Source organism: Piliocolobus tephrosceles, chromosome 1 (genome assembly GCF_002776525.5).
Source record: "Piliocolobus tephrosceles isolate RC106 chromosome 1, ASM277652v3, whole genome shotgun sequence".
NCBI lineage: Eukaryota > Metazoa > Chordata > Mammalia > Primates > Cercopithecidae > Piliocolobus > Piliocolobus tephrosceles.
The window spans coordinates 158,601,656-158,627,498 of NC_045434.1; the positions used below are offsets into that span (position 1 = coordinate 158,601,656).

The following is a 25,843-nucleotide window of genomic DNA, read 5'->3' on the forward strand; positions in this document are numbered from 1 at the left end:
TCATACCTCTTGTTCTGTGATCTATAGTTGGCTATGGCTTTTTGGCTTTCCCTCTGAACTTGCAGTCTTTGGCTTAAATATGCAAGTATGTCTTCTCAGACTCCTTCTAAGTGATAATTGACTTTGCCTCATTCTCAGTGATTTTCTTTGTCCACCTTGGCATTTTGGCTTCAATATTTCCGTAGATGGACTTTTTAAATTCAACTCAAATACGAAAAGCATTGAAGAATTTTTAACATGTATAATATAAACAACTTCCTGGAAACTTTAATTTGTAAGTAAAACTCTAGCTTTTTGGCTTTTTGCTGCCCTCTCCTGGTCACAGTTTGTGACTCTTGACCACTCAGGCCCAGTGGTATCAAGCGCAAGGACAAGTTTTTTGTTTTCTAAACCCCAAAGAGTAGAGGCTCAAAACTGAAATTATGATTAAGTAATTCACACTTTCTTTTAACTTGAGTATTATACCAACTACCAATTTAAGAAAAATAAATGTTAGCATTTACAAACAATGCTACTATTTTCAAACAGTCCTAAATGCTATAATAATATTTCATGGAGAAGTTTGACTACTTATTTCTTAGAGATGAAAATGTGCTATATATATATTTTTTTATACATCTGTTAAGAAAAGTGCTTACCTCTGCAGACAGCCCAAGCATCTTCATCACATTTCTCACCACTTGTTCTTAATTCAAAAAAATTATATTCTTCAAGGCTAAGAAGACCATTTCCATCTAAATCAATTACTTCAAATATATCTGATAAAGTAGATCTAAAATTATAAAAATAGCTAGTTATTTCTTGTCACTAAGGCAACTACACTGAAGAAGGGTTCTATAAGGATAACATTCAAAAGGAATGTTATACAATTTCTTTAAACTAAAGTTAATGTATCCAAATACAGTTTTGGCTCAGTATTACATGAGATAAAAAAGCTTCTAGAGCAACCGCAGTATCTCAATGCATAGTAAGAACTCAATGAATAGTAGTAGTTCCCTTCTTTTTTCCCTTCTCCAATCTACTTTCTTCTTCCTCTCTACCTATAGGGAGAAATTGGTAGATGTCTGACTGAAGTTGACTTGCCAAATGTGTGGAACCCAGAAGTAAATGACAATCCCAGATCTGCAAATGGAAGAACATTTTCAGATGCTTAGAGGATGAGTTGTTTTGTTTTGATATATGTATTTATGGTGTACAATGTGATTTTTTGATATATGTATACATTGTGGAATGACTAAATCAAGCTAATTAACATATCCATTATCTCACATATTTATCATCCTTTTTTCTAGTGGGAACATTTAATATCTATTCTCTTAGCAATTTTCAAGGATACAATATATAACTACAATCACCATATTCTCAGCAGATCTCCTGAACTTATTCCTCTTATCAAACTGAAATTTTGTATCCTTTCACCAACCTGTCCCCAACCCCCCCACCACTCCCAGCTGCTATAACCACTCTTCTACTCTCTGTTTCTATGGGTTTGACTTTGTAAGATCACACATATAAGGCTGGGTGTGGTGGCTCACACCTACAATACCAGCACTTTGAAAGGCTGAGGCAGGATGCTCGCTTGAGGCCAGGAGTTTGAGACCACCCTGGGCAACATGATAGCAAGACTTCCATCTCTTTTAAAAAAATTAGCCAGGTATGCTGGCAAGCACCTGTAATCCCAGCTACTGCTACTCAGGAGGCTGAGGTGGGAGGATCACCTGAGCCCCAGAGTCTGAGGCTACAGTGAGCTATGATTGTGCCAGTGTACTCCAGCCTGGGTAACAACAAAGCAAAACTCTGTCTCTATTAAAAATAATAATAATAAAGTTCCCACATATAAGTGAGATCATACAGTATTTATCCTTCTGTGCCTGGCTTATTTAACTCAGCAGAACATACTCCAAGTTCATACAGCTTGTCACAAGAGTTGAATTGGTGAATTAGAATCTGAGGATGGGGGTGGGAGCTGGCCAAAGGAAAGGGAGTAACACAGGCTATTAATATCTATCCAGCCTAGATGTTATAATTCTAACATTAATAAACAAAACTTACTTAAATTCCTTTGTAAGGAATAATTTCCCTGTTTCATCTCTGTATACAAGTTGGGCTTCATCTGTTACTGGTTTTATTTTTTTCCTCAGCCTACAGCCAGTTGTGGAAGGAATTAACCAGTAAATTCCAGGTCCTAGTTCACCAGTCCATCCAAACACCTTTTCTCAAAACAATGAAACAAAACAATCATCAGTCTTAATCTTTTCATCTTTTAATTTAAAGCTTTTAATATTTCTTCTGAAAGGGACACAGTAGAAATAATTTTTAAATCAATATTTACAAAATCTATTATAGTTCTATCAATCTTTTTACAAGTTTCAAATTCTTTTTATTAATGGTAATCCCATTATGAGATCACTAGATATAGGAGTCCTTTATATATTTTTGAAACAAATGCCTAAAACTGTAACAGGTAAGTTATATATCTTCTAAATCTTCCCCAATAATCTTCAAAATTATCTGTGATGCAAATACCCTCAACAGAAAGCAAAGATAAATCATAGGGTAATTTTTTAATGCGAACACTGAGCTCCTTTAAAAAAAAAGTAATAATATTATAGATTATGGTTTCCTAATTTGATTCAAATATAAATATATGATTTCTAAATCAGATTTCAATGACATAAAATAAAAATTAAATATATTTTGAAATGGTTCACTATTGTATAAATTAACCACATTTGTAAGAGTTCAATTATGTGGATGAAAGCACTGGAATTTTACTTTTTTTAATGTAATATGGACTATAAAAAAAGATGCAGAATCCCAAATAAATCAGCTTTATATGAAATTCTGTTTCCTATCAAATGTTGGATATTTATCATGAGTACCAGAATATCTGTATAGGAAAACATTTTATTCTCCAGTTCTATAAAAGAAAGCAGGCTGGGCATGGTGGTTCACACCTGTAATCCCAGCACTTTGGGAGGCTGAGGTGGGTGGATCATTTGATGTCAGGAGTTTGAGACCAGCCTGGGCAACATGGTGAAACCTCGCCTCTATTAAAAATACAAAAATTAGCTGGGCATGGTGGTGGGCGTCTATAATCCCAGCTACTTCGGAGGCTGAGGCAGGAGAATCACTCGACCCCGGAGGTGGAGGTTGCAGTGAGCCGAGATCGTGCCACTGTACTCGATAGCGTGCGACTCTGTCTCAAAAACAAAAAAAAAGAAAGAAAGCAAATGGTATCTGTCTATGTACTTCCTAAGAGCTTTTTGGAGCCCAAAGGTTTCCTATAAAAGCTAGCAGCTGTCTCTGTTAAATATATTAAATCTAGGGAATTCTTAGTTGTGTGTAATAGCTAAGTGCCCTTTAGCACAGACTAACCCAAGAGAATCCTTTCAGGTATTATGTCCAAAAATTCCTTTTAAAACCCAGGTATAAGGCTAGACATGGTGGCTCATACCTATCATCCCAGCACTTTGGGAAGCCAAGGTGGAAAGATTGCTTGAAGCTAGGAATTGGAGACCAGCCTGGACAACATAGTGAGATCCTATCTCTAAAAATAATAACAACAACAATAATAATAATGCATCTGTAGTCCTAGCTACTTGAGATGCGAAGGCAGGAAGATCATTTTCACCCAGGAGTTCAAAGTTACAGGGAACTGTATCACTGCACTCCAGCCTGGGTGACAAAGTGAGACCCCAACTCTAAATAAATAAATAAACAAACAAACAAAAAACAACTTAGGTATATTTTAGGTCATTCTGAAGACTCATATACAAAATAAAGCTGCTCATCTAAATTCTGAGTTTAGTTCTATTTCTGCCCTGCCAACTCAGAGAAATCATAATCTTCTTATGTCCTATTTTGATACAAGAAGAAATCCAATATAACTGAAAGTCATTTTTAAGACTAAACGTTGGCCAGGCATGGTGGCTCAAGCCTATAATCCCAGCACTTTGGGAGGCCAAGGCAGGCGGATCATGAGGTCAGGAGATCGAGACCATCCTGGCCAACCGACATGGTGAAACCCCGTCTTTACTAAAAATACAAAAATTAGCTGGGCATGGTGGCACGTGCCTGTAGTCCCAGCTACTTGGGAAGCTGAGGCAGGAGAATCTCTTGAACCTGGGAGGTAGAGGTTGCAGTGAGCCAAGATTGCACCACTGCACTCTAGCCTGGCGACAGAGCGAGACTCCGTCTAAATAAAACAAAAAAGACTAAATGCTTACCAAATCCATCCTTTGAAAAGCATAACCTTTGAAATTGGCCAGATGTGGACTCATGAGTGAAAAGCCAGATCTTACGGCTTCCTAATATATATTATCCCATGATCCTTCCTCATGCCCACATATAACTTTGCATTGCCACTGTGGATGGCAAATGGAAAGTTTTTTCATGGGCACAAAACTCATCTATAAGAAAATAATTGTGAAAGTATAAATACAAATAAAAAATCCTTTGTAAATATAACATATTACAGATAAACAGAAGCCTATAAAGAGGTAAATAGAAACTCATGCAAATTTTATTATAGTTTTGCTACATACTAATTTTTTCATACATGCAATCCCATAAGAAAGTACTTTTACCCAAAACAAAGGGGAAACAGATATTGTTTTAGACAATGCTTACTTTGTAGTCAGTTCTGAAGAAGAGTTTATTCAAAACATTAACTTCAGCCAATTTTATTTGTTTCTTGCCTATTCTTGTCTGTTAGGAAGCCTACAATAAAAACTTTTATATGACATTCTATCAGGGAAATGTCTGTCTGTCATTGAGCCTATATAAAGATTAAATATGATATTGCAGTAAGCCCTTGAATAGTATTATTTCTGTTGTTGTGTAGCAGATGTATTTTGTAGTCCTCATAAAATAAATAGCCACATTTATGTATCAGCCTCACATATTTGGCCTCTGAGTAAATACATAATTAGAAAAGATCAGAACAACCCCATGGGCAACATATAAAAACATTTAAAAGCATTTCTTCATATCAATCTATTTTTGAACCCTATAAAATAAGTCAAGCCTGATAGTAATCTTAAAGTTTTTCTGTTTTGCAGTAGTAATATAAGTAAGACAAACATCTACAGCAGCTTTTCCAAAGTCTTGAATTGCTTGCATTTAGGGAAAAAAATGTACTGGCATCAACCTTTTTTATTGAGTATATCAAATGTTCACATGTGAGGCATCAGGGCGTTTAGAAAAGATGAAAGTAAGGTACAATATTATACAACTTAAAAGGTATAAGCCAAGACTCAAGACTGCCAACCAATCCTCAATTCTTTATTTAATTTTTTTTTTAGAGACAGGGTCTCGTTATGTTGCCCAGGCTGAAGTGCAGTGGCTATTCACAGGCACAATCATAGAATAATACAGCTTTGAACTCCTGGCTCAAGTAATCTTCCTGCTTCAGTTTCCCAAGTAGCAGGGACTTCAGGTGCATGCCACCATGCCCAGCTCCTATCCTTAATTCTTAAGAAATCACAGCAAACAAGAAAAACTTCTTTATAATTAAATTAAATATTTACTTTAACTAATTTAATTTAATTTGATGTGATTAAATTCAAAACATAATATCTATAGTGTTTAAGTGCTGTTTATACCTTAATTGGAAGGTATATAAAAGCTTAAAAAATAAAATATAGAAACATACTTTCCCCAAACTGCAGTTCATACTGTATTTTAAAATTAAACATTAGAAAATAAATATGTATACTTCTCTATTTCGTAGTTCAGTAAAACACACAAGCTGTAGATTTGCTTGACTCTCATTTTCCTTGAGAATATACAAGGCAGTATCAATGGATAACCAAGGGGATGGTTTTCCTACAAACAAAAAAAAAAGCCCAAACACCTTAAAATAAGCAATCACTATCTATTCTTTCCTATATAAAAAAGAAGTTACTAGTTTCTTCTTGGATATTTTCGTTAGAAATACATATTCCATTTTTTTTTTTTTTTTTCAAGACAGAGTCTCACTTGGTCACCCAGGCTGGAGTGCAGTGGTGTGCTCGGCTCACTGCAACTTCCATCTCCAGAGTTCAAGCGATTCTCCTGCTTCAGCCTCCCGAGTAGCTGGGACTACAAGCGTGTGCCACCACACCCAGCGAATTTTTGTATTTTTAGTAGACATAGGGTTTCACCATGTTGGCCAGGATGGTCTCGATCTCCTGGCCTCATGATCCACCTTCCTGGGCTTCCCAAAGTGTTGGGATTATAGGCGTGAGCCACCGCACCCAGCCCATATTCCATTTTTATATGCAAACATGATAGCTTTTGCAATAAGGCACAAACCTAAATACAGCAACCTAGTGAGAAACATTTTCCATATACTTACTTTCTAAATATTGTAACTTTTCTTGAACTCATCAAAAGCTGAGGTTGCAGGGCAACCAATTAGCCTGATATGCAAGAAAAAACAGACTTTTCAGAAAGAAATAGGATATAAGCACTGGCTTACTTGTGGTTGAGCACAGGAGGAAGAGATGTCAGACATCTATGTGCTGACAACCCCAAAATTTATATCTTTAGGGTCCTTCCTCTGAATGTTAGACCCATATAACTAACTGTATATTTAACATTTCTACCTGGATTTCTGTTTCCAAAACTGAACTTCCCTAATCTCTTTTTAAAACGCTGTCCATCTCAGTTAATGGTAACTCATTCTTTCCAGTTGCTCAGGTCAAAAATCTTGGAATCTTCTTTAACTCTTTTCTTCTCTCACATACCAAGACCAATCCTTAGGAAATTCTATGGTTCTGCCTTCAAAATATACCCAGAATCTCTACTACCTCCTCTCCCACCTACATCCTGGTTCAAAGCATTCCCAGTCCTCTTCTAGAATTCTACAATAATGTCCCAGCTGGATTCCTTGCTTTCACCTGCATATCCTTCCATCTACTTTCAATACAGTAACCTAACCACTCTTGTTAAAACATAAGTCAGATTATGTCCTGCCTTCTACTCAAAACCCTCTACTGGAGCAGAGAGTTGGGAGAATATTGCTCCTTTCCTAACTATAAGAAAAAGTTAATGAACTACAACATCATAACTTTTCTTGATCCCATCAGAGCTGGGGTTACAGGGCAACTATAAGCTTAAAATCCAAGGAAAGACAGATCTTTCCCAGGAGAGATGAGATGCAAACACTGGCTGACCTGTGGTGGAGCAAAGGAAGAGATGTCAGGTACCACACAAGTGGAAGAAGAAGAAAGAGGGCAGAAGAAATATTTGAAGAAATAAGGCAGAGGATTTTCTAAAAATAATGAAAGGCAACAAGCCACAAATCCAAGAAGCTGCTTCTGAGCTCAGACCTCAGGAGGTTCTATTGTGCTTCCGCTTTTGTTTTGTTTTGTTTTCAGATCCCTGTTATACCAAGAGAACAGGTCCAGGCTAGTTTACTGAAGGATTATTAAAGATCATATGAAGCTGAGTCAAGTTATCCCAGCTGGGACTTCATATACGAGAGAGAACCCAGCCAAGATTAGCAAAGCCAGCCACCAGCTAACCTGTAGCTAACCATAACTGTGTGAGCAAGCCCTACAGAGAAAAAACAAGCCTGGCTCAGACTAAGAACTAACAGATCCACTGATTCATGAGTGAACAAATGTTTAATTGTTTTAAGCCACTGAGTTCTGGGGTAGTTTTTAACGTAGCAGTTGCTAACTCATACATCTCTTTCAAAGTCTTTATCCATATGACAGCTTCCTAATGAAGCATATACTAACCACTCCATCTCAATGGCAACCCACATTTCCTCAGCATTCACTATCCCCTTTTCCCTCTGATTTTCCCATAACACTTATCACTTTCCTACATGCCACGTCATTTACTATTTATTATGTTTATTATGTATTGTTTCCCCCACTAAAATGAAAGTTGATGAGGGAAGGGATTTTTGTCTTTTTTGAACTCTAATGTATCCTAAACACCTAAATTGATGTCCAGTATATAATGCCCTTGATAGCTATTTGATAAATAAATGAATGAATCTTATTAATAAGAATATAGAGAATTAACAACTACACTGAATTTACAGGGCTATCTTGATTCCTCTCTCTGAAAAATAACTATTGTTATTGTCATTTAAAAGTATCATCTGCCAAATATTATACATATCCCACAAGAGATGCAGTGAAAACTTTCAAAATCTCTGCTTTAGGAGGGAAAAAGAATGGGGAGGGGAATCCTCTAGGAAGAAAATGCTTGTATGTAAACATTATAAAAGAAAAATAAATATTGATTTAGAACAACCAACATTAAAAAAGGTATCTAGGGAAATCACCTTTATAGATAGATAGCTTTCATTGCTTAAAAATTACATAACCATTTTAGACACTAGAAAAGTATTAATTTTTACCTAGAATATTACCATGAATACAAAGATTATTAATAAATATTGTCTAAGTCACAAACGGTTTTGAAGGTATTAAAAATACTTGCAGTTTCATATGTTCTAAATTATGCCCTTGCAGAACTTCTCTTTGACATATTAATTTTAAAAACTGACAAATGGAAAAAGCTAAGATTAATTAGCAAATAAAAACTTAGTTCTGGCTGGGCACAGTGGCTTGAACCTGTAATCTCAGCCATTTGAGAGGCCGAGGCGGGTGGATCACCTGAGGTCAGGAATTTGAGACCAGATTGGCCAACATGGTGAAATCCCATCTCTACTAAAAATACAAAAAGATTAGGCGGGCGAGGTGATGTGCACCTGTAGTCCCAGCTACTCAGGGAGGCAGAGGCAGGAGAATCACTTGAATCCAGGAGGCGGAGGTTGCAGTGAGCCAAGATTGAGCCACTGCACTCCAGTCTGGGCAACAGAGGAGACTCCATCTCAAAAAAAAAAAAAAAAAAAGTTAGTTCTATATCATGAGGAAACCAGTTAACATATTTTTTTCCGTTTATTTTCTTCTATTTTAGCTGTAGAAAGGTTTGGAAAAAGTTATTGTTTTTAATAAAACATGCTTTAAACATATACACAAAGCAATCTACTTGCTTTTCATACGATTAACACAGGCCATGTATAGGCCAACACTTTCTTGAAATGTAACCATTATGTTTCTCACTTAGGCAGATTATTTTCTTTCCTAACTAGGACTATGGAATACTTACATAAGTACTTTCAAAGAGGGTACAACTTGACATTTTAAAAATATACAAAAAATTTAAACTTGCCTTCAACTTGACTCAGATTTAATGGCTTAATTGTTAGATAAACCATGGACCTCTGTGCTATTTGCATCCTGTACTGATGACTAATGATTTCACCATCTTCTTCTAAGAAGAAGCAACCTTTTGATTGCATGTATTGCCAGTCCTGAAATGAAGGAAAAAATTATTTCAAACAATATTTATTAAACGTTTCCAGTATGCATAGTAATGAGGAGAAAATGCAGGGGGATATAAAAGAAATGCCAAATATAATCATTGCTCTCCAGGAATGTGCAACATAGTTAGGAGGTAAAAAACAAACATAACAAAATCCAATTATAGGCAGGGCACGGTGGCTCACACCTGTAATCCCAGCAATTTGGGAGGCCCAAGGTGGGCGGATCGCCTGAGGTCAGGAGGTCGAGACCAGACTGAACATGGAGAAACCCCATCTCTACTAAAAATACAAAATTAGCCGGGCGTGGTGGCACATGCTTGTAACCCCAGCTACTCAGGAGGCTGAGGCAGGAGAATCACGTGAACCTGGGAGGCAGAGGTTGCAGTGAGCCGAGATTGCGCCATTGTACTCCAGCTTGGGCAACAAAAGCGAAACTCCATCTCAAAAAAATCCAATTATAATTGGCAGTAATATATGGTTAACACAAAAAGATAATTATACATGCAAAAGAATTGACTATTATCCAAGTTACTAAAATAGTGCCTAACACATTGGCCCAACAAATATTTACTGTCTAACTGATTGGGATGGGGGGACTGATGTAAACTGAGTATGCAACTGATGAACTATATATTATGAAGAATAGATAGCATTTCAATAATGAAAAGTTAGGAAAAGACATAAGGTAAAGAAGAGTAAGAAAAATAAAATTGGCTGGGTGCAGTGGCTCACATCTGTAATCCCAGCACTTTGGGAGGCTGAGGTGGGCAGATCATGAGGTCAGGAGTTCAAGACCAGCCTGGCCAACATGGGGAGAAACCCTGACTCTACTAAAAATACAAAAGTTAGTTGGGCATGATGCTGGGTGCATGAAATTCCAGCTACTCGGGAGGCTGAGGCAGGAGAATCACTTGAACCGGGGAGGCGGAGGTTGCAATGAGCTGAGATCACGCCATTGCACTCCAGCATGGGCAACAGGACAAGACTTCGTTTCAAAAATAAAAATAAAAATAAAAATGAAGTATTGAAGAAAAGTAATAAATAAATATGTTGCTGTAATAGAGAGAGATTAGTGCTAGGAGCATGTTAAGAAGGAAGAATTAAGGATTGCTAAAACATATTGAAAGAAAAAATGACTTTAAATGTAAAAGCAAAATAATTGTTTCAAGTGTAGGTAACTAGAAGCATGCTGAATAAAATTTCACAGCTGGCCGGGTGCGGTGGCTCACACCTGTAATCCCAGCACTTTGGGAGGCCGAGGCGGGCGGATCATGAGGTCAGGAGTTCAAGGCCAGCCTGGCCAACATGGTGAAACCCTGTCTTCACTAAAATACAAAAATTAGCCGGGCATAATGGCACGCGCCTGTAGTCCCAGCTACTCAGGAGGCTGAGGCAGGAGAATTGCTTGAATCCAGGAGGCAGAGGTTGCAGTGAGCAGAGATCATGCCACTGCACTCCAGCCTGGATGACAGAGGGAGACTCTGTCTCAAAAAAAAAAAAAAAAAAAGGTTCACAACAGAACAATGCTGATGAATATAAAGTATCACTTTTGAGAAAGACTTTTCTATATTGGCTTTACCATTTCTTGGTCTAGCCAAATTCCTTCTTGTCTGAATTAATATATGGGATCTCATAACTAGAAATGAGTAAAACCTGGCCAGCCACAATGGCTCACACCTGTAACCCCAACACTTTGGGAGGCCGAGGCGGGTGGATCACTGGAAGTCAGAAGTTCAAGACCAGACTGGCTAACATTGGCGAAACCCTGTCTTTACTAAAAATACAAAAATAGTTAGGCGTGGTGGTGCACACCTGTAATCCCAGCTACACCGAAGCTAAGGCAGGAGAATCACTTGAACCCGGGAGATTGAGCTTGCAGTGAGCCGAGATCGTGCCACTACACTCCATCCAGCCTGAGAGACAGAGCAAGACTCTGTCTCAAAAAAGAAAAGAATAAAACTTGAAAATACTTGGACACAAAGTAGAAGATTCTTTACTGAAGTTACAAGAAATTGTGTCATTACCATAGCTATGTGCAAAAAATGCTTTTCACTTTATTATTAGTAGGCTTGCCTGCCTGAAATGTAAGTAAGAATATTTAGATAATCAGTTCAAGGCTTTAATAATATTGATAACTACTGAAAAGGTGTATGCTAGCTCTATAACAATAACATCATAAATGTTTTCTAATTCATTATAGAAAGATTTGTTATGGCACTGCAAAGGCAAAAATAATTTACATTGAGAGTTTCATGTTCATGCTCACATTTTTAAAAGAAGGCTAAATTATCCTAACATACTTACATCTCATTTTTCTATTTTATGTCATAATCATTTTTATATTTTATATTTTGATATTTAAAATAACACATTTAAAAATTTAAAAATCTCTATAATTCTAACGCCCCACTTAGATTTTCATGTAATCCTTTCTAATACAGACCTTACGCAGAAACCTATTTTTTACATTTTAATAAACACCACTTTACGTTCTGCTTTTAAAATTTAATTTCATATCCAAAATATTTTGCTGTTGAAAAACAATAAAGCTAGAGGACTCATACCTTCTGCTTTCAAAACTTACTACAAAGATACAGTAATCAAAATGGTGTGGTACTAGCATGAAAACAGACATATAGAACAGTAGAATAGAATGGATAGCCCAGAAATAAATCCTTGCATATATGGTCAAATGATTTTCAACAAGGGTGCCAAGATCATTCAATGAGGGCAAGGACAGTCTTTTCAACAAATGAGGCTGAGGAAACTGAATATCCATCTGCAAAAGAATACATTTGGGCTATTATCTTACGCAATACATAAAAATTAACTCCAAATAAACTGAAGACCTAAACATGCTAAAATTATAAAACTCTGAGAAGAAAACATAGGGGGAAAGCTGACGCTGGATCTGGCAATGGTTTCTTGGATATGACAACAAAAGCACAAGCAACAATCAGATTGGAATTCATCAAAATTAAAAACTTTTGTGCATCAAAGAACACTACCAACAGAATGAAAAGGCAATTCACGAAATGGGAGAAATTATTTGCAAATCACATATCCAAAAAGGGATTAATATCTAGAGCATATAAAGAACTCCTACAATTCAACAACAACAAAACAAACCACCAGATTTTTTAAATGGGCAAAGGAATCATCAAATGATCAACTCTCTAAAGAAGATATTTAGAAGGCCAATAAGCAAATGAAGAGATGCTCAACATCACTAATAAGAGATGCTCAACATCACTAATCATTAAGGAAAAACAAATCATAACCTCAATGAGATACCACCTCACACCCATTAGGATACCTATTATCAAAAAAACAGAAAACGACAAGTGTTGGTGAGTATGTGGAGAAATTGGAACGCTTGTGCATTGTTGATAGGAACATAAAATGCATAAAATGGTGAAGCCATTGTGAACAATATGGCAATTTCTCAAAAAAGCAAACCTATAATTCTATATGGTCTAGTAATTCCAACTTCTGGGTATAGAACCAAAAGAAGTAAAAGCAGGGACTCAAACAGATATGTATGCCAATGTTCACAGCATTACTGCTCACAATAGCCAAAAGGGAGAAACAACCCAAATGCCAATTGACAGAAAAATAGATAAACAAAATGTGGTAAATACATACAAGGGAATATTATTCAGTCTTAATTTCTGGCACATGCTATACATGAATGATTCTTGAAGAAATTGTGCTAAGTGAAATAAGCCAGACACAAAAGAACAAATATTGTATGATTCCACTTATATGAGGTACCTAGAGTGGTCAAATTCAGAGAGACAAAGAGTAAAATGGTGGTTGCCAGGGTCTGTGGGGAGGGGGACATGGGGAGTTGCTGTTTAATGAATAGAGTTCCAGATGAAAAAGTTCTGGAGATGTATGGTGGTGGTAGTGATGGTTGTACAACAGTGTGAATGTACTTAGTGACACAGAACTGTATACTTAAAAATGAGTAAAATGGTACATTTTATGTTTTGTGTATTTTACCACAAGAACCCCCCCCCTTTTTTTTTTTTTTTTGAGACGGAGTCTCGCTCTGTCGCCCAGGCTGGAGTGCGGTGGCCGGATCTCAGCTCACTGCAAACTCCGCCTCCCGGGTTTACGCCATTCTCCTGCCTCAGCCTCCCGAGTAGCTGGGACTACAGGCGCCTGCCACCTCGCCCGGCTAGTTTTTTGTATTTTTTAGTAGAGACGGGGTTTCACCGTGTTAGCCAGGATGGTCTCGATCTCCTGACCTCGTTATCCGCCCGTCTCGGCCTCCCAAAGTGCTAGGATTACAGGCTTGAGCCACCGCGCCCGGCCAAGAAAAACCATTTTGCTATGCAATATTCAAATTTTCAATTTAAATGGTTCTATGATTAAAAATTGAGTTGGGGCCGGTCATGGTGGCTCACTCCTGGAATCCCAGTACTTTGGGAGGCCAAGGTGGGTGGATTACCTGAGGTCAGGAGTTTGAGACCAGCCTGGCCAACATGGTGAAACCCCATCTCTACTAAAAATACAAAAATTAGCCGTGTGTGTTGATGGGTGCCTGTAATCCCAGCCTCAGGAGGCTGGGGCAGGAAAATTGCTTGAAACTGGGAGGCGGAGGTTGCAGTGAGCTGAGATTGTGCCACTGCATCCAGTCTGGGTAACAGGGCAAAACTCCGTTTCAAAAAAAAAACAAACAAACATTAAGTTGGTATACCACTACTTAGTTAACTATTTCTAAAGTGTTAGACATTTAGGTCATTTATAATTTCTTATCACAATATTAATAGAATACTTTTTTGTCTAAATGTTTTTCTTCTGATGAATAATTTCCTTGAGAAGAACTTTCAGGCAAAAAAGTATGTGTATTTTTAAGGCTATTGACATGTGTTCCCATACTGCTTTATAAAACAGTACTGCCAATTTTACAATACCACCAATGGTATATAATGTAATAATTTTACCATTATTTGGTATTGTTTTATTGTGAAAAAAATTGGGTGATGTGGGATGACTTCATAAGCAAGGTGTGGGTACATAAAGCATTCATTATGGTATTCCATATATTTGTATATGCCTCGAGTATTTGATAGTAAAAATGGTATTGTAATAACTTTTGCATTAATTTGAATTTATCTGATTGTTAATACCAAGGTTGAACATTTCCCTCATGTGTTTATTATTTTTGTTTTCTTTTGTATAAATTACTCATTCACCTATTCTCATAACTCTATTGCAGACTTAGCATTTTTCTTACATATTTTAATAAATTATTTTGACTATTTTAGATATTAACCACTCTGTGAGTGTTAATGAATGTATTTTCTCTATTCCTTTTATTTTCATTTTGGTTATTTCTCAATTTATACAAGTTTTCTCTTTTATCTTTATCTTTTCTTTGGAAATTTCCTTTTCAATTGCATTTTAAGATTTTATCATTATAAACTGAACTATACTCAAGCTTTCAGTCAGTCACTAATCAGCTGCACTGTCACACCTTTGGGGTATACAAGATGTGTGTATTTTTAATTCTAAGAAATTAAGATGTGACCTTAACTTACTGAAATTTATCTTGTTAAGTATATTGCCCATGACAGAAACAAGTCATTATATGTGATATTTCAACAACATCCCTATGAGGCAGTATGGGGTAGATATGAATTAGCCATTTTAATAAACAGAAAAATTGAGGTAGCCAGAGGTTATATGGGTTCAGAGTTTTATAAGGAGTTTGTAGCAATATTAGGTCTAGAGTCCAAGACTTTTGGACTCTGCATTTAGACCATGTTTCTAAAAGAAAATCTACTCAGGGTACCAAATTCAAATTTTTTATTATCTGTGATACAATGAGGTTCAAACTTGGGCTTGTGGCAGAAGCAAAAGTTGAAGTTCAACTTTTTTTTTTTTTTTTGAGATGGTCTCGCTCTGTAACCCAGGCTGGAGTGCAGTGGTGCCATCTTGGCCCACTGCCACCTCCACTTCCCAGGTTTAAGTAATTCTCCTGCCTCAGCCTCCCGAGTAGCTGGGATTACAGGGGCCTGCCACCATGCCCAGCTAATTTTTTTGTATTTTTAGTAGAGACGGGGTTTCACTATGTTGGCCAGGCTGGTCTCGAACTCCTGACCTCAAGTGATCCACCCACCTCGACCTCCCAAAGTGCTGGGATTACAGGCTTGAGCCACTGCGCCTGGCCCAAGTTCTACTATTAACAATGAGTAATGATACACAGGCTTTCATTTAGCTTCCCTGTAAATCTCTTGGATGGGCATATATATGGACTAACAACAGATGCTGGCATTACTTCAGACCCAACTGCCCTTAAAATAATCAACATGACCTTGGATGGTGATGACTGCTAAAGAATAGAAATGAAAGAAATGCTATACAGTATTTAGACAATTTACACATTGAGACAGTTTGAATTATGATTCTGACATTAAATAGAAAACATTTAAATGTTTTCAATCAGTTTTGATTATAGCATCAGATGGAATTTCATCTAAAATATTTTATATTTTTTATATTTACCTATTTGGAAAGGTAAAGGATAATACTTTAGAATTACAGACTCTTAAAGGTAGAAGAAATCTAAAAAGCAATCTAGTCCAGACTTCTCTTTTGATAAAGTCTGAAAAATAAAGTGATGTATGTGTAAAGCTATAGTTCTCAGTTGACTGCAGAACTAGAACCAAAACATAGGTCTCCTTACTTTCTCTCCAGTGTGTAAGTTATATTCCAAGTTCTGTTCTATTTCACATTTAAATATCTGCAGTGATTTTTAAAGCCAGTTTTTAAAAGAAACTTTGTGAATATGATACTATTACAATAAAGTATGGTAAGGCATTATCATTCAGGATTCCACACATATAAGTATTAAGACAAACTTAATTATTTGGTTTTCTTACTTTAAAAATGTAGCATTTAGTAGCTGCAAAATTTCTTAAATTTATATTGTAATCATCAGCACAGCAGCCCTACCCCCAGCTTCAAAAAAATGGTTAAATTAAGCTTTTAAAAATAATGTACTTTACCTGGTACACTGGTAGTAAACACCATTTGTGCCATTTAGGAAACTCAAAGATGGAAGAATTTTTCGATGTGCTGATGCTACCTCTGGGGCAGTGCCACAGATTAACAGGACATGGCTTTATAAATTTAACAGGGGAACAAGTTAAACATTTTTATTCTAAATCTTTCCTAAGTTCCATGTCTAGAAAATAATGCTATAATAGAAGAGAATTTGTGAGTGTCTTTGGAAATGCAAACTATATAGTATAACATTAAATATGGATTAATAAAGCTGGAAAATGGTAGAACAACAGTTATTAAAGACAAATATCATATTATTTATATCAACCAAACTTCAGTGTAATAAACAGATCAATATGAATTTGAAATAACTCCACTAGGAGAACTTATAGCTCCTACTGTTCAACAGGAAACATTCAACTTAAGATCTGCCAGAGTTATTAAACATACAATGCTTATTCAACTTAAAATTTCATTTCAAGGCTGGGTGCGGTGGTTCATGCCTATAATCCCAGCACTTTGGGAGGCCGAGGTGGGCAGATCACGAGGTCAGGAGTTCGAGACCAGTTGGCCAGAGTTCGAGACCAGTTGGCCAATATGGTGAAACTCTGTCTCTACTAAAACTACAAAAATTAGCCAGGCATGGTGGGGCACACCTGTAGTCCCAGCTACTTGGGAGGCTGAGGCAGGAGAATCGCTTGAACCTGGGAGGCGGAGGTTGCAGTGAGCCCAGATGGTGCCACTGCACTCCAGTCTGTGCAAGAGAGTGAGACTCTGCCTCAAAAAAAAAAAAAAAAGAAAAAGAAAAAAGAAAAAAATGTCTTTCAAACAAATAGACTTTCAATCATACAAAGCTTTTTCTCTAGGACCTAGACTAAAATGTTATGAACTAAAAGAAAAAATTACTGACAAATTGGCTGGCTCATTCAAATAAATCAATTTGAAAGGATTATAGATTAAGCTGACAGTTTGAGTATTAGGAGAAAAATGAAAGAAGGTTGAGTTTTGAAAATAATTTTAGAATGAGAGTAAGAAATTCCATCTATGATATAATTTTTTGACATTATAAAGCAGAAATAAAATAATAGCTTGTAATTCTTATATAGGGCATGAGGTGGTGCTGTATTCTACCAATTCGGGTACATTCATATAAGTGCAAACTGAACTGTTATTTCGTTATATGCAAATTTTACTTATTTTCATTCATAATGTATGAGGACACGCTTAAAAGTACAAAACCAAACACTAAAGCCGAAAATTCTAGTTATCAAAATAAATATATCAGTATAGTTACATTTTTCTTGGAACACTGTAGTGAATGAAAATGATTTAACATACAAATTCTGTATTATTAAATTTTTCAGTGAGAAAGAATTATTAAGCAGTGGATCTGACATAGATTTAGTCAGAGGAGGTACTCATCACTATCATTATCATCACTATTGTTTTTTATAAAGATTTCCTATGTTGCATACTTATTAGGAGGCTATTTGCTTTGGGGTATGATAAGACAAGAAAGTAACCGGTTGTTGCATTTTTTGTTATTAAATAATTGTAAACTATACATACTTAAAAAATAAAAACTTAAATAGATAATTTATGAAGGGTAAAATTGATGTGGCCTGAAACCTAACTGACAGGTTGAATTGATCAACATTTTGAAAATGTGAGAAACTTATAAGAAAATTATTATATGGAGCTTTCACAAAAATTAACAGATAATGAACCATTTGGAATTTAAAATGTTTATATTTGTATTGCCATATATAGACATATATATAACATATAAATGGTATACAATATAGATGCTATATGTTTTGACATTATAATATATAGGTTGTACAACATATGTGTGTGATGTGTGTGCATATGTTGTACAATATACATGTATAAAATATAAATGTAGGCATACCCTAAGAATCTGAATATAGGAAGTATTGCATCTCTGGAGTTTACAACTGATAGTTTGGGGCTTACTCTAATTCTAGACATGACTGGTCTTAGCAAGGAAAGTGAAGCTATTCCTCTCTGAAAGGAAAATTCCTGACATTCCTTTATCATCACAGAATCTAAGTAAATGGATAGAATTCAGAATTTTAAAAAGAATAGTAATATAGTAACTAAGTATGGCCAATAGAAAGTAATATATGTATAGTACCTGTAAGGATCTTATTTTCCTTTTGTAATTCAAGTCCTTTACCAATTGTGTGGATTTATGGTTTAAAACATGGCTTACCCTTACCTATCACAACAATTTTCTAGTTTCTGAAAAGTCTCTCCTTCTCTGTCCCAATTCCATACTTTTCTGTTCCACATGAAGTTGAGATACCTAAACTTGTTTAAAATAAATGTAAAGTATCTGGAAAATTAATTTAACAATCCTTTCAGTAATTTATTCTGTATATTCACAACCAAGTACTTTTCAGAACGGTTATAAAACCTCAGGAATATATGAAATTTGTGAAATAAAAAAAAGAAAACTGCAAGTATTACAGTTCTTTTAGAATTTGTCTAGCAGGTTCTCTGTTTTTACCAGAAAACCCCCCAAGAGGAAACAAGAATTAAAGAAAAATGTGGCCAGGTGTGGTGGCTCACATCTGTAATCCCAGCACTTTGGGGGGGCAAGGCAGGCAGATCACTTGAGGTCAGGAGCTCTAGACCAGCCTGGCCAACATGGTGAAACCTTGTCTCTACTAAAAACATAAAAATTAGCCAGGCATGGTGGCATGCACCTGTAATCCCAGTTACTTGGGTGGCTGAGGGAGGAGAATCACTCGAACCTGGGAGGCGGAGGTTGCAGTGAGCCAAGATCCCGCCTGCATTCCGGCCTGAGTAACAAAGTGAAACTCTGTCTTAAAAAAATGTATAAATAAACAAAGAAAAGAAAAATGTAAACAAAGAACTGAATGCTGCTGAGTAACAAAAGGGTCACTTACTTTAAAAGATAGTAATTTCAGCTCAACTAAGAAATAGCAGATAGTAAGCAACAGTGGGCAATACAAGATCAGAAACAGGATATTAAAAGGTAAGATATACACAGCTATCAATTATTTCCAAAAGGCATTACATTTTATATGAAACTCGCAGAATTAAAAAGTTGACAGTATGCCCTTTTCTTTTAATCATTAAATTATCTTAGTACCTTTTACCTCACTCCCAATTATCATCCACACCATTCCCTGCTCTTGACTTTGATACAAAACTTAAGTAGTCTCTTTGTTAAATAATCATTATGACTTACAGACTAATTTTGGCATTTTTCTATTACACCTGCCCCAACCTTATTACATTTAGGTACTATCCTAGGCCAAGTTATCATCACTTTATATTTGGAAAACTCTATCAGCCTCTTAGATGGTGTCTCTGAGGTCTCTATACATAATACAACAGTAGATTAACTTTTCTTAAACTATACTTTCATCATGACATTCCCATACAAGCACCTAGTTATTTCTTAGTTCTATAATATTAATACTAGTATTTATTAATGTTCTTTATAATAAATAGCATTAACATTAACACTATTATTTATTAATGTCCTTGGCATTGTGCTAAATGCTTTACATATGTTTACATATGATTTAAATCTTTCCAAAGCACACTAAATATAATTATTCCCTATTTATGGATAAGAAAACTGAAACTCTGAAGGGCTGCCGACTAATTCGCCCAAGGTTAGTTATGAAGTGATAAAGCTAAGATTCAAGCCCAGGTAGATCTCTATCCAAAACTCTAGATCACTAATCTCATCAACATCTAGAACACTGGCACAGAGTAGTCATTCAATAAATATTTGTTGAATAAATGAATGAATAAATACTATGCTACACTATCTTGGTATACTCTTAATAGTCAAATGAAAATTTATATTTTTAAATTCAAGCTCATATTTTACACTAAGCAAAATAACTGGCACATATTACATGCTTAGTGAATATTTGTTGAACTGAACTAAATTTTAAAAATTATATTGGTATGAGCCCAACTAATGACAAAGAGACAAAATCTTACTATAACTTAACATAATCCACATTAATATTTATTTATATCTCTCTTTAGAATGGCTAAAATTACATTTATTTGTGCTTTTGAATCAGGTAAACCATAATTATGTAACTAAGTTAATTTTATTAATAATTAATTTAGTTGCAAAATACAAAAAGATTCCACTGGTGGAAAATAATATTGTTGGAACACTAAATATTGTGTATGAACATGCTGGACATGCACACCAAATTGCTTAGGGTGTATAGATTCCTAAACAGTCTGAACAAAATTCCCTGGAGATAATGTTTTAAAATTTTAATATAGAACAAATGTCACTGCCTAGCAATTTAAAGATATAAGGGACTTTAGAGTTCAATAACAAATACAGAGTTGTTATTTGAAACAAAAATGTGGCTCTTGAGAACAATCAGTTCAGTTTTCTAACAGCAGTTATAGTATGTGGTCATAACCATTTTTTCCCCTTTTACAGAGGTCTCTAGGTGCACATTTTTAATGTATCCTAGCAGTTTCCAGTTAATGTTTTATATTTCTGTAGCTATTATTTTCTGTTGAAAGAAAACTAGTAAAGGTTGAGTCTAGAAAGGGAAAACAAAGAAAGAAGATCAATATTAACACTCTACAAATATTGACTTAGCAAAGTGACTTTGTTGTCATTCTCTCATAGGATTTGAAATTGAATGAATGATTTATTTATAAGAAACATCTATGGTAAATATTTGTTAAACAAAACAAAAAATTTGCTTGCCAAAGTATATAACTTGATAATCTACTCATCAAGTTATAAAACTGAGTGTTACCATTTTCAAGCTGGAAAGCTTATAATAATATTCATCATTTTTAATTTAAAAGTATTACACTAGCTTACAGGTAGAAATTCCACAGAAAAACCTTGAATTACTTCATAAACTTCACTGGTTCCCTGTAGACACTGCATAGTTATTAATAAACTTAATGTCAAATTTTTTTCAGAAAAAGTCATCTCTGTTAACTTAAAATACTATACCTTTATTAAATTTGGCTCCGTTAACTTTGAGTTTCGGTTACCATTAGCCCCCATGGTAACTGTGAAGGAAACAGATGTTTTGAACTTCCTGGTTGCTGACAGTAAAGAACTCCTGGTGTCACCTGCAACAATTAATAATTATTAGGTCTCACATTATGAAAAGTTGTCAATAGGAGTTTTTTTCCAAACACAATGCAGTATAAAAGATCTATTGTATTACTTTGACTCTCTTTGTTCTCCCTATTGAAATAAAGTCAGAAGTTTTATATTTATCAGGCTTTAATAGTCCCTAATTTATGGGCTACTAATAAGAATTCTTATTTGAATATGTCACCTTTCAGTCTGAAATTTTAGTTTTAATAAAATATAATGAGCATAGCTAAGTCAAGTTCCATTAATACAATTTTACTTCAATAGATTTTTACAGCTAAGAGAGTCTAGAAATGGTAGCTAACAAAAGTTAGATTCTCATTTATCACTGAGAAGCTGAAATGGAAGGAAAAATTTATCTGAATATGACTCTTCATTTCTGATCAAGAAGTTCTTAGTGTTAAAAGTAAATACCTTTATTTGAGAATGTTTCCTGATCGGTTTTTCTTATGGTTTTAGGTGATGGTTTTGGTACTGGTGATGGGTCCCTTTCAGGGGACCCTTCAATGTGGTTTCCAAACTGGTGACGCCTCAGTTTACTATCAACCTCTAGTTTTTCTAGTGTAGTCTTGAGACATTGCTCGTTGGTTGTCATATATAATTTACAAAACTACAGGAAAAAAAAAAAGTCCAGTGGGTAAAACTATTCAATCATACATTGGGGAAGAGGAGAAAGCAAATGCACATTAGTAGGCAAGGAATAGACTGATAGATGGAATATATTTCCTATTGATGGTTACACATTTTATTTTTTTGAATCAGATTGACCAGCCTCAAGTGACCTAGTGAAATGTAGCCGTGATTCAATGAGGAGGTCATACTCTGAGTGAAAATAAAATGTTACACAAGGAGAGGTGATTTATATTACTTTTTTTACAAGACGTGTAGACTTGCATTTGTTCAAAATAATTTTTATGATTCTTCTACCAGAAAAGGTACATTTCTGAGTAGGGTCTCTATGTTTACGTGTGTATCTGTCTGTGTGTGTGAGCACACATGTTTTTTAACTGGGTTATATTATTTTTAATGTAGTCATCAGATTGCAATTGTGGGACTGGAAAAATTAAATTTCATGTACAATATTTAAGGATGTCATTGCCAATATTAAAAAGATGCATCCCTTTAAAAATAATTTTCTGACATGTTAACTAGTTGACATGTTAACTGATTTAATTGCTTCACAATGTATACATATATCAAAACATTACATGTACACTGTAAATATATACAATTTTTATTTGCCAGTTATACCTTAATAAAGCTGGGGAAAAATAAAAACACTTTTCCAACACAGTATGTACATTTACATCAATGTGAGCTTATGTACCTTGATGTAGTCAAATTTGCCATCAGCATTTACATCAGTCAAATTTATTATGGCATTTACTTCTTCTCGAGTCATCTTCTCACCTCTCTGAAAAAAAAAAAAGGAGATTTATTTTAAAGCAACATGATTACTACTTTGTTATTCACAGGGATAGTGGAAGCACATTTTAATCTTTTCCACAGTTTTAAGGTATTGCTTCATTATAAATTATGAGTATTATATAAAAAGAAAGAATGAGGCGGCTATATAAATTTCACAATTTTATTAAATTTTGTGAAAGTGTGCTGAATTTCAGTTTACTAAATAGTAACTAGAACCTGAATACTATAGAGTCAGTTATAACTGCTATTGAATTTAGGGGAATGATATTTTCTAACATTGTACCAAAAAAGAGAATGGATTCCTAATCTTATTTATACTTGGTTTTCCTTTTAGTTATCACATATGGAACTATCACTGATTTTCAAAGAGTTCTGGACAGGAACAAATTAAATAGGAGCACAAGGGGGTGGTAACATAAGCTCAATTTTATACTTTATCTTTTATTAAAAAGAACCTTTCATCCAGAAGGATCCCTAAGTACTTTATAAATAACATGTAAGTAATTCATTTCACCTCTCAATGAAATAGTTATTTTTAATGTGGACTTTGGTAGTCAAAGCTAGATTCCAAGCTCTTTCACAAAATATGCATATTACAAAACAGTTTTATTGATCTTACCTTCGTTAGAAATTTATAAAGGTCAGTGTGTAAAATACAGCCATCATCATTTACATCTAACTGCTTAAATGATTTTAGTAGTTCTGCTTTTGAAGTAGGTTTTTCCTTCCTTAAAATTATACAAAAATCATCAAAATTCAGTTTGGCAGTTTGAGGAGTCCAATACTTATTAATGGTCTTTTGGGATGGATTTCTTCCTGCATGCTGAAGAGCTGCCCAACAAAACAAGTATTATTTGTAATTGTAATACTTGGAATTCGTACTTAAGTGCATTTTTTTTCTTCAAATCACTATGTATTATGATATTTAAAAAACACTATACATATACCAGTACATTACCTTTGGTGTTGGTTTATCTAGTGATACCAAGATAGGCCTGACTTCGAAAAACAAAAATATTGCCAGGCGCAGTGGCTCATGCCTGTAATCCCAGCACTTTGGGAGGCTGAGGCAGATGGATCACAAGATCAGGAGTTCAAGACCAGCCTGGCTAAGATGGAGAAACCACATCTCTACTAAAAATACGAAAAAATTAACTGGGCATAGTGGCAGGCGCCTGTAATCCCAATGACTCAGGAGGCTGAGGCAAGAGAATCGCTTGAACTCGGGGGGCGGAGGTTGCAGTGAGCTGAGATTGTGCCACTGTACTCCAGCCTGGGTGACAGAGTGAGACTCCATCTCAAAAGAAAAAAAAAGAAAAGAAAAACAAAAATATGTATGCCACCAACTAAAGATTATTTAATTATTAATGCCAGAATTAAATTAAACTGTCAGAATTTCCTTATTCTGACAGTTTGGTTCTCAACCTACATGGTTTAAATAACTACCAATATCTGATTACTTAAGAGCTTCTAAAAGCTCTTCTAAAAGCTTCTAAAGGTAATACAAGATTTAAAACAACCATCCATCCACTTAATTGTTTGAGGGACAAAAGGATAACACAAAAAGTATGAATTAGTACTTTTTCTGGCTAAATAAATACCTTAATGACTATTCAGCCATAAACAAGAAGGAAATCCTGTCATTTGCAACACGATGGATGAACCTGGAGGACAACATGGTAAGTGAAATAAACTAGACACTGAAGACAAATACAGCATATCTCACTTGTGTGGAATCTTAAAAAAAAAAAAAGGTAATATTATAGAAGTAGAGAACAGACCACTGGTTACTGGAGACTGGGAAGGGGAACTGTAAGTACTACCTAAGTACTTTGGGGGTAGGGGAGGATGGGGAAAGGTAGGTCAATGGGTACAAACTTACAATCAAGATAGTGGGAAATAGGTTCTGGTATTCTATTGCACAGTATGGTGACTATAGTTAGCATTAAGGTACTGTATATTACAAAATAGCTAGAAGAGAGGCTTTTGAATGGTCTCACCACAAAGAAAAGATAAATGCATGCAGCGATGGATATACTAACTACCTTGATTTGATCATTATACAACATAGAAATGTACTGAAATGTCAAATTGTACCTCATAAATACATACAATATGTAAATTTAAAAAAACAAATATCTTAATGAAATGAGAAAATCATTCATTAAAGAATATCAGTGTCAACAGGCATGATATCTAAAATGTTCATCATTGCTAGGTACTAAGCTTTCAAAAACATTAATCATGTTCCAAATGTCAAATATATGCACATAAAGTATCCCTTTGCAGTTATGGCCCTGCTAAAAATCAAGAATGTCAATATACTGTAAGAGAAGATTATTACAGAGTTGCTATGGTCAAACTACTCTTCATTTTTAACCACATCCTTCTATCTATGAGGAGCAAAGAAGTACATGTGAGAAAAGCTTTGTATATTTACGTATGTCATATCACACTAAAACACAATAGTTAAAGCAATTACAGATATTTTGAACAGCTGAATAGAAGTAACTTGGTAATCTGCAAATACATCTCTGCATACTGAAATATAACATTTTCTAAAATGAACCAATGACAAATTTCCTAAGCACCACAGAAGGAATTAACATAATTTTAAAAGATATAATTGTCCTGAATTGTACTGCCAAATTCTATTACAAAATCTTATATTGGATAGTTCCAACTATCTTTATAGGAATTCACAAGATCTGTGTATCACCAATCAGCATCAAAAAACGATAATTTGGATATTCTACAATTTAATGTAATAAGGACCAATAAGTATAAAACAATTTCACTAAAGAAATATCCTCATGGAGATAGAAACCAGATCAGGGTAACAAATACAGATATAAATAAGTCAGTTATATTGAACATTATTGTGTACTAGTATAGGCTGATTT

At 35.0% G+C, this 25,843-nt stretch overlaps 1 protein-coding gene and 1 non-coding gene across 5 annotated transcripts in view; one reads left to right on the forward strand and one right to left on the reverse strand.

Moving 5' to 3' along the window:
- The window catches only part of EFCAB7 (EF-hand calcium binding domain 7), a 46,956-nt gene that overhangs the window by 14,252 nt on the left and 6,861 nt on the right, over window positions 1-25,843 (reverse strand). For 3 of the 4 annotated variants that reach the window (XM_023210385.1, XM_023210392.2, XM_023210397.1), the window contains exons 3-10: window positions 23,560-23,771; window positions 22,840-22,926; window positions 21,927-22,122; window positions 21,363-21,484; window positions 9,181-9,322; window positions 5,720-5,829; window positions 2,053-2,210; window positions 639-772 (exon numbers count right to left, since the gene is read on the reverse strand). In XM_023210385.1, coding sequence (XP_023066153.1) covers window positions 639-772; window positions 2,053-2,210; window positions 5,720-5,829; window positions 9,181-9,322; window positions 21,363-21,484; window positions 21,927-22,122; window positions 22,840-22,926; window positions 23,560-23,771 — 1,161 coding nt within the window. Of the gene's footprint in view, window positions 1-638; window positions 773-2,052; window positions 2,211-5,719; window positions 5,830-9,180; window positions 9,323-21,362; window positions 21,485-21,926; window positions 22,123-22,839; window positions 22,927-23,559; window positions 23,772-24,541; window positions 24,577-25,843 lie in introns of those variants that run through there. The other variant, XM_023210403.1, reaches the window with a different exon arrangement.
- Window positions 18,836-18,896, forward strand: LOC111541611. The gene has a single exon (XR_002731320.1). It is a non-coding gene; the product is annotated as a U7 small nuclear RNA (small nuclear RNA).